This window comes from Dermochelys coriacea, chromosome 12 (assembly GCF_009764565.3).
Source record: "Dermochelys coriacea isolate rDerCor1 chromosome 12, rDerCor1.pri.v4, whole genome shotgun sequence".
NCBI lineage: Eukaryota > Metazoa > Chordata > Testudines > Dermochelyidae > Dermochelys > Dermochelys coriacea.
In genome coordinates this window covers 2,445,488-2,454,927 of record NC_050079.1, presented here as the reverse complement: position 1 = coordinate 2,454,927, position 9,440 = coordinate 2,445,488, and the positions used below count along the sequence as shown (strand labels likewise).

The following is a 9,440-nucleotide window of genomic DNA, read 5'->3' as shown; positions in this document are numbered from 1 at the left end:
TCTCCGCCTCACTACTGCCTGTCACAGAGGAGCCGCGCACACTATGCTCTCTCCTGAGACCGTGCGGCTGCTCCTGTGTATGGAGCAACACAGCCAACGCGAGCGCACAGAACCCTTCCCATGCAGGCCGCTCCCAACATGCCGACTGGTTCCAGGCACTGAGCTACGCAGAGGACGGCATTCTGTGCACTGCAGTTCATCCCGGTTGGGTGTAGACCAATATGGGCACCCAAGAGGTGAGTGCTTGGTCCCTGGGAGCAGCGATTGTGGCGCGGGAGAGGGGCTGGGGTTTGGGAACCTCCCAGCATAGAGCAGCCATCTGCAGCAGTACGTGAACTGATCTCTGCCTCCAGTGCCCCTCAGCCTTTGAAGTCAGTCTGTGCTGGTCACAACCTCCAACTTTGTGACCGGCCTTCCAGCTTATCCAGTACATGCTACCCACCATGGCCCAGAGCTGCAAGCCAGAACCAGGTGTGTCTGATCTGCCCGCACAGCTGCTCTGTGCGCGGTACCTACACATGTAACTGACCAGTCAGCTGTGTGCACACCTGCCAACTCTGCACACGCGCAGGGCTCTGCAGCTGGGCCATAGGAGCATGTACAGATAAACTCCCACATCTGCAAGTTTGGGCGTACACATATGAAAGAAGCATGCCCAGGCCTGACTGTATGGGGTGGCTTGGCCCCAGAGAACTGAGTCCAGCTTCCATAGGTGCTGGGAACTTGGGAGGCTGGGGGGCCGCTGTACCCCCTGGCTTGAACTGGTTTCCATCATATCCAGGGGTTACAGATTGGTTCAATGGTTCTCACCCCCTCCCCACAACACTATACACGTTGTTCCAGCCCCCAGGCCAGCTTGTTGACTTCTGAATTTCCTGGACTGTTGCAGGCCCACCTGCCCGAGGACGAAAGCATGCGGGGGATTCTCGCTGTGCTTCCTACCCTCTCCGAGAAGCACAGCGGGAGCTTCTGGAGCTGGACAGGGAAGACGATTCCCTGGTGAGAGAGCAGCACCGTACCTGCGCTGAGAGCAGAGGTGCTGTGTACCAGAAACCCTGTGGCCTGAGAAGGGAGGCCATGACCTCAGGTGGTGCTCACATGCTCCATGGAATCTGTTCAAGTGTTTGCAGAGCTGAGGTCACTGAGTACAATCCCTTGTTTGTAAAGACACTGGTGTGTTCCACATAGTCAGTGTGATCCGCAGACTGGGCCATGAGCTCTCTGTAGCTGCCTCACTAATAAATACCCTGAGACACAGATAGTGGCAGTCCTCTCTCTTCTCCCAGCAAGCCCCAGGGCTCCCCTGCAGATGGGGTGTCTGCCCTGGCCTGCCGGTACCACGCAGTGCTCTGGCCCCTATCTGCCTGCTCTCCCCAGGACTCCAGAGCCCGATTCACATCACCTGTGCCTGTCTGTGTGTGCACTTACCAAATGGCCAAACGGAGGAGCTGTACACGTGCATGACTAGACAGGTATGCAGCTGCTTAGGAGCCTGGTGGGTGGAGAGTGCTGGCTGGGGTCTGGCAGAGGTGGCACATTTCTCTGCCACAACCATCTAGGGTTAAAACTTGCTTTTTCTCTCCCCCTCTGATGTGGACCCAGAGAGCCTGTCCTCTGATGCGGCTGGGCTGCCCTAAGCTAGAGCCGACACACAGCTAGGATTGGCCTGGCTCAGAGCCCAAGGGGCAGCCTAGAACTCACAGTCCAATGGCAGCGGTGGGGGGAGGGAGCTAAGGGGACTGTCAGCCGCCTATGTGACCCTTGATCCTGGCTGTTCTGGGGCTGGAGAGGCCGCTGGTGGGAGTTAGACAACCTCTGGGTGCTGAGTTTCAGCAGCCTCTGTGGGCTGCCCCATAGGTTACATTGCTGCATCCCCGCCCTGGCACACCCGTCTCCCCGCCAGCCCTCCCTACTGCCTGGCCTCTTTGCAAGGGATTCCATGGAGGAAGAGCTGTGGCTAGAGGGTCCTCAGAGAGGCTAATATGAGACTCCCGAAATAAGCACGCCCCTGCCATCCGAACCAGAGCTGTAGCTTTTTCCACACCGTCAACTGCTGCCATGTGGGACTAGAGTTTGGGCCCATGACCCCTCTGGGACAGAGAAGGGGGCAGGCTCCCGCATGCTGGCTTCGAGAGGGGCAGCATGCCGCTAAGTGTGAAAAATGCATTTGAAGCCCCAACATTGTTTTTCAAGCTTGGATTTGTTGCAGTACACAGATTGTGTGCATTGGAGTTATGACAAATGCTGGATGAGTGGGAACATGGGCAGGCCTGAATTGCTGGCCCAGCTGGCCTGGGATTTTGTTACAGAGGCAAGTGAGAGCCAGGTTATGGCAGGGATGGAGCTCAGACTGGAAACTTGCTGCCCCAGCAGGCCCCAATCCTGCAGAAATCTAGTGGGGGTGGTGCACACAATTCCAGAAAGCGCCTTTGAAAATCCCCAGCTAAGGCCTCTTCTCCAGCCCTGCTCTCCTGAAGGAGGTGCCTGGGGTGAGGGCGGGACCGAATCCTGCCCCAGCCACATCCCAGACCAGTGTTTTCCCCAGGAATTGAAATTAGGGGGGTGTTCGAATTTACTGGTGGGGGGGGGGGTTGGGCGATGATGGGTGAGACCATGAGGGTGAAGGTGGGCTGTCTGGCACCATAGTAAAAATTGAAAAATGTTTCATAACCATTTTATTAGATTTAACTCATGTTTTAAAATCGTCACACCATACTTCTTCAACAGCAGCTGTGCTGGCCCTGCCCCTGCCCCATGTGCAGGGGCCAGGACAGGGATTTCCCTACAACCCTCCATTATTACTGACTTTGTAAAGTATCTACCAAGATAAAGTACACAATGACTTAATACTTGATGCCCATTTGCATCAGAGCATTCGTCAGCCATGTATGCAAATTTTTTGAACGTGGTGAGAGAGTTCTTCACTTTTTCAACTGCTGAGTCTTTCACTGTTGCACCGCATGCTTCTAGCCAGTCAGTTAAGTTTGTCATACAATAAGAATAACAACATTTCATTACACCTTCCACATTCAAGTGATTTGTAACCCAACCCCAGCCAAAATCTATCACTTGGGCAACACAGCTCTGTTTCCTGGATACTAGGTAGATTACGTGTGAATGTAAATACAGTCCGATCCTGAAGCCTTTCCCCCCAGCCCCCAGCTCATCACCTGCTGTCAGGGAGAGCTCATTTAGACTTTGCTTACAAATCATAATTTGAAATGATTAGGTTGGCCAACATCACCAAAATGAATGCACTGACATGGTCATAAAAACAACAGCTGTATAAGGAAGCTAGTCTATGTTCATACTTTTCAAAACTACATATTTTATCATACACTTTATATGCTTTTAAAATGTGCATTTATGTTTCAATTTCAATTCAAATTTCCAAACAATCACTAAATTGGCAACACTGCATGTAACTAGTTTACCAAACTGGGAGGTCGGGGGGTGTTGGGGAAATTCAGGGGGGGTGTACACCCCCCAGGAGGGTTGTAGGGAAATCCCTGTTTCAGGCCCTGCACAGCTGCCGTTGAAGAAATGGGGGGGTGGGGAACAACTTGTGCCAGGGAAGTGCGAGGCCTGCGTGCAGCAATGTCCTGAGGACTGAGCTGACAGGGGGCGGGGTTCATCCTTCATGGCTCTGAAGTACATGGCATGGCCCCCTTGCTGCCTGCTAACATCCCTGGAAAGGAAACGCCTCTTCGGGTTTTGGCTAGCCACAGGGAACTGATGCTGAGTTTCCACAGCTGGGGAGGCTGGAGCTGAGCTCCCCTGCTTGCTTCCTGCCCCCCACTGTGAGAGGATTTAACCCTGCGATGGCTGAATTAAAAAGGACAAGGCGCTAGGAATAACTTTCCTCAGTTAGACTAAGCAGCCAGGCCTTGGTCAAGTCCCGAGCACTTGGCTCGCTCCTCTGTTGCTAGTGTCTGGATTAGAGAAGGTTGCGTGTCTTCTTTATAGCCCACAAGGGAGTGCTGCAAAGTCAATGCTGTCGGGCGACGCAGTGGACAGAGCGCTGCACTGGGATTCAGGGGAGCTTGGCTCTGACCTGGGTAAGTTGCTTTCCCCACTCTGTACCCAGTTTCCCCTTCTGTAAAATGGGAGGTGGCCAGGTGCCCGGTTTACAAGTCCGCTCGCAAAGGGGAACTTTTTTCAAAGTCCGCTAATGCGGGTTGAGGGGAGGTGCTGGGTCATTGCCCAGGCCAGCCCCTACTCAGCCAGGGCTGCCTCCTACTTGCATTGGGCAACTGGAGCTCCAGCCCCAGCTCTGCAGGCAACTCCCACCCAGGCAGAAGGGAGGAGGGACACTAAGGTTGCCAGGTGTCTGGTTTTGGACCAGAATGCCAGGTCGAAAGGAGTCCTGGCGGCTCCGGTCAGCATCACTGACCGGGCAGTTAAAAGTGCGGTTGGTGGCACAGGTGGGGCTAAGGCAAGGTGTAGCATAGCAACACTGCCCATGTGTGTGAGCTGTCACCGGTTGACGGGTGTCCCAGTTGCAGACTCCCAGCGTTACCCTAGGCAGTTGTGTTCCCGTCATGCCCCCTGTCTCAGGGATTTAGTGCCAGCCGGCCTGGGTTGTATAAGAGCGTCGCTCCAGAGCCCAGAGGGCAGTTCTGCCCATTGGCTCCTAAGGCTGACTACAGTCAGGCCTGACCCTGTGATGCTGCATCACGGAGCCAGGCAGCACCTGTAACAAGGGGCAGTTCGGTGCTAGGATGTCCATAGCAGCATGGTTTAGTGGATAGAACACAGGGCTGGGAGCCAGGACACCTGGATTCTGTCCCCAGTTCTCTCACTGACAAATCATGTCCCCATTATGTGCCTCAGTTTCCCCATTTTTGACCTGGAGATGATACACTTCCCTATGCTATGAGCCCCACAGATGGGCCTGGCACTGTGCTGAGTGGGACTCGACGGTTCTCTCTTATTCACTGCGGTTGCTCTGAGGTTCAGTCCTGTCTCAGTGAGAGGTGCCTCATTCCCAGCTAGACCAGGCTCTTGGAGCCGCTCATGAGGCACGCAATGCTGCTAGTAGAGGTCACTGGGAAGCGGAGGATAAACAAGGCGGAGAGGGACCCTCAGCTGCACAGATGCATCCAGGCAGTGCAACAAAGAGCTCAGCTTTTTCCTCTTGCCCTTAGCATCTGTCAAAACAAACGGAGCTGAGCCAGGGACTCGGGGACATGCAGGTTTCTTTTCCTCAGCACCATTCCAAGGTCACAAAACCTGTGAGCCTCCCAGCTTCCCAGCCCAGCCCCTTTGGCCTTTGCACACATTTGCTTTTTCTCTTTATTGGAGGCTGTTTTTCTGCCCGAGGCCGGGGAGCTGGCTGCAGTAGACCCAAGGGACATGGCATCGTGCAGCTCACATGTGCGTCCCCAAAGCCGGATGGACCCCCTTGGCTAGCTAATTACCATAGATAATACTAGCTGTACCCCAAAACACTATGTATCCCCTACATGCATACACTGAGATAGGACTAGCTGTCTATAGGGATACATGGTAATTAGGGATGGAGCAAGTGCTATCTCTATGGCGGATATCCGGTGATTGGGGCAGGGCTAGAGCTCTCTCTGTATGGTGGGTAGATGGTGTTGGGGTGGGGCTAGAGCGCTCTCTGTACGGCAGATAGATGGTGATGGGGTGGTGCTAGAGGTCTCTCTGTACGGTGAGTAGATGCTGAGTGGGTCGGGGCTAGAGCTCTCTGTACGGCAGATAGATGGTGATGGGGTGGGGCTAGAGTGCTCTCTGTAGGGCGGATAGATGCTGAGTGGGTCGGAGCTAGAGCTCTCTCTGTTGGGCAGGTAGGTGGTGATGGGTCGGGGCTAGAGCTCTCTCTGTACGGTGGGTAGATGCTGAGTGAGTCGGGGCTAGAACCCTCTCTGTACAGCGGGTAGATGGTGATGGGGCGGCGCTAGAGCTCTCTCTGTATACATGTTCATAGATTCATAGATACTAAGGTCAGAAAGGACCATTCTGATCATCTAGTCCGACCTCCTGCACAGCTCAGGCCACAGAATCTAACCCACCCACTCCTACGAAAAATCTCACCTATGTCTGAGCTATTGAAGTCCTCAAATCATGGTTTAAAGACTTCAAGGAGCAGAGAAGCCTCCTTCAAGTCACCCATGCCCCATGCTACAGAGGAAGGCGAAAAACCTCCAGGGCCTCTCCAATCTGCCCTGGAGGAAAATTCCTTCCCGACCCCAAATATGGCAATCAGCTAACCCCTGAGAATATGGGCAAGATTCACCAACCAGATACTACAGAAAATTCTTTCCTGGGTAACTCAGATCCCATCCATCTAATATCCCATCTCAGGGGATTTGGCTATTTACTCTGAATATTTAAAGATCAATTACTTACCAAAATCCCATTATCCCATCATACCATCTCCTCCATAAACTTAGCGAGTAGAATCTTAAAACCAGATAGATCTTTTGCCCCCACTGCTTCCCTTGGAAGGCTATTCCAAAACTTCACTCCTCTGATGGTTAAAAACCTTCGTCTGATTTCAAGTCTAAACTTCCTGGTGGCCAGTTTATACCCATTTGTTCTTGTGTCCACATTGGTCCTGAGCTGAAATAATTCCTCTCCCTCTCCTGTATTTATCCCTCTGATATATTTAGAGAGAGCAATCGTATCTCCCCTCAACCTTCTTTTAGTTAGGCTAAACAAGCCAAGCTCTTTAAGTCTCCTTTCATAAGACAAGTTTTCCATTCCTCGGATCATCCTAGTAGCCCTTCTCTGTACCTGCTCCAGTTTGAATTCATCCTTTTTAAACATGGGAGACCAGAACTGCACACAGTATTCTAGGTGAGGTCTCACCAGTGCCTTGTATAATGGTACTAAAACCTCCTTATCCCTACTGGAAATGCCTCTCCTGATGCATCCCAAAACCACATTAGCTTTTTTCACAGCCATATCACATTGGCAGCTCATAGTCATCCTATGATCAACCAATACTCCAAGGTCCTTCTCCTCTTTCGTTACTTCTAATTGATGCGTTCCCAACTTATAACTACAATTCTTGTTATTAATCCCTAAATGCATAACCTTACACTTCTCACTACTAAATTTCATCCTATTACTATTACTCCAGTTTACAAGGTCATCCAGATCCTCCTGTATAATATCCCGATCCTTCTCTGAATTGGCAATACCTCCCAGCTTTGTATCATCTGCAGACTTTATTAGCACACTCTCACTTTTTGTGCCAAGGTCAGTAATAAAAAGATTAAATAAGATTGGTCCCAAAACCGATCCCTGGGGGACTCCACCGGTAACCTCCCTCCAACCTGACAGTTCGCCTTTCAGTAGGACCCGTTGCAGTCTTCCCTTTAACCAATTCCTTATCCACCTTTTGATGTTCATATTGATCCCCATCTTCTCCAATTTAACTAATAATTCCCCATGTGGCATGGTATCAAATGCCTTACTGAAATCTAGGTAAATTAGATCCACTGCATTTCCTTTATCTAAAAAATCTGTTACTTTTTCAAAAAAAGGAGATTAGGTTGGTTTGGCATGATCTACCTTTTTTAAAACCATGTTGTATTTTGTCCCTTTTACCATTGACTTCAATGTCCTTAACTAATTTCTCCTTCAAATTTTTTTCCAGGACCTTGCATACTACAGATGTCAAACTAACTGGCCTGTAGTTACCCGGATCACTTTTTTTTCCTTTCTTAAAAATAGGAACTATATTAGCAATTCTCCAATCATTCGGTACTACTCCTGAGTTTACAGATTCATTAAAAAATTCTTGCTAATGGGCTTGCAATTTCAGGTGCCAATTCCTTTAATATCCTCTTAATATCTGAGATTCCCTGCATGCTAGAGACATATTCATTGAGGCATATTTTGGGGTCTCTTGGGAGTAGTTCTTGTACATATCTGCCTACAAATTCCAGGGCCTTAGTTTCCAAGAGTCCAACTGCACAAGGCTCAGAAGGAACCAGGCAAACGTAAGTCCACACTGCAAAACCCGGTGGGAGCGAGTCACAGAGCCCAAGTCTACAGCCTGGGGCTTGTGCAATGCTACAAATGGCTCTGCTTTGTATCCATCCCCAGTCGGGCACTGGAAGCTAGGGAGGCGGATGGTTTCAGACCCCAAGCTCCAGCCCAAGCAGCAACAGCTGCATGGGTATTTTTAGCACCATAGACCCAGGTTCTGACACTTGCTGCTACAGGACTTTGTTGGCTGTGTAGACATTCCCTTAGAGGTTTTCAGTGCACAGAAATGCCAACGGTGTAAGATCTGACGTCTCAGCCATCTCCAGGGTTAGGCCCCACTCCTGAGTATCCCTCGGGGGTCTGAGCATGGTACACTACCCCGTTGCAGACGCACCATTAACCCCACTGCATAGCCAGGCCCAGCTGCATAGGGTGAACTGCCCGGGCGTGATCACTGGCGGGATCTGGAAAGACAGGGCATCCTGTGCTTGGGAGGGGGCTTTGGTAGGAACAAGACATGGGGCTGTAGCTTTTGTTGTGTGGAGGGAGCCTTTTGAAAGGGTTTGTTCTGCCTCCCTGTACTGATGATGGCATGCCTTTCACAGCAGGGGAGACTGACTGTCCCTGGCTCTCCAAGGCATTCCCCAGACTGTCCCTTTCCAAAGTCAGGGGCCAGCCAAAAGAGCGCTTCCTCCAACAGGCTAGCACTTGGCCACGGTATCTGCTTTTCCCCTTACTCATCTTCCGGGTGTTTGCTCTGATTATCTCTTTCTTTCCTCCTCAGCCTGCTGTTTCCTGTGCTGGTTACTTACTTGCATCCTTCCAATATGTGTGTTTGTCTTATCTCCTCCGCCCTGGCTGGTATATGGGCTGGTTCACAGCATAGCACTCTCTGTCTCCTCTGCACAATGGCCTGATGGCGGTGGCTCCCATGGGAACTGTCTCCCACGAACTCCAGATCACTTGTGCTCTGGTTACCAGCACATAGACTGATGTCTTGCCTGATGGCAGTGTGGGCAGGAGCAGGAGCAGAGCAGTGGGCACATTCCACCTGCCAAAGAGCAATGAGCTGCTGGGCTTTTCTCCTGTCTGTACTCTAACATTTGCAGAAATGGCTGCCTAACTGTGCACCTACATTCAGGCATCTAAAGAGGCCTCCTGATTATCTGAGAAGCTGGGTGCCTGGCCGTGCTCGTTGGCTTGTGGGTGCTCAGCCCCCTCTGGCAGTCGGGCCCAGAATGTTTCACGCAGAATCATGGACACTTTGAAAATGTTGGTTTCAAAGCAGCAGCCTGTGCGAGAGCAAGATTAAAGGCACAGCACCAGGCTCCATTCATTCAGTGCCCATGGAAAGCGCAAGCAGGATGTTTGCTATGGGATGCTCTGTCATGAATGGGAATAGATTACTAGAGGAAGTAGCCTACAGCGACCTTTTCCTGCTTGGCTCTCCCCACATCACAGGCAAAGCTGTGGTCTCG

General features: G+C 51.4%; 1 protein-coding gene across 6 annotated transcripts in view; it reads left to right on the top strand.

Moving 5' to 3' along the window:
• RIPOR1 (RHO family interacting cell polarization regulator 1) overlaps window positions 1-9,440 on the top strand; it is a 160,197-nt gene that overhangs the window by 355 nt on the left and 150,402 nt on the right. For 4 of the 6 annotated variants that reach the window (XR_006275227.1, XM_043495273.1, XM_043495275.1 and 1 more), the window contains exon 1: window positions 44-236. Coding sequence is in view for 4 of the 6 variants with exons in the window: in XM_043495273.1 (XP_043351208.1) it covers window positions 44-236 (193 nt within the window). In the remaining 2 variants the exon portion in view is untranslated. Of the gene's footprint in view, window positions 1-43; window positions 237-3,576; window positions 4,059-9,440 lie in introns of those variants that run through there. The other 2 variants (XM_043495283.1, XM_043495278.1) reach the window with 2 other exon arrangements.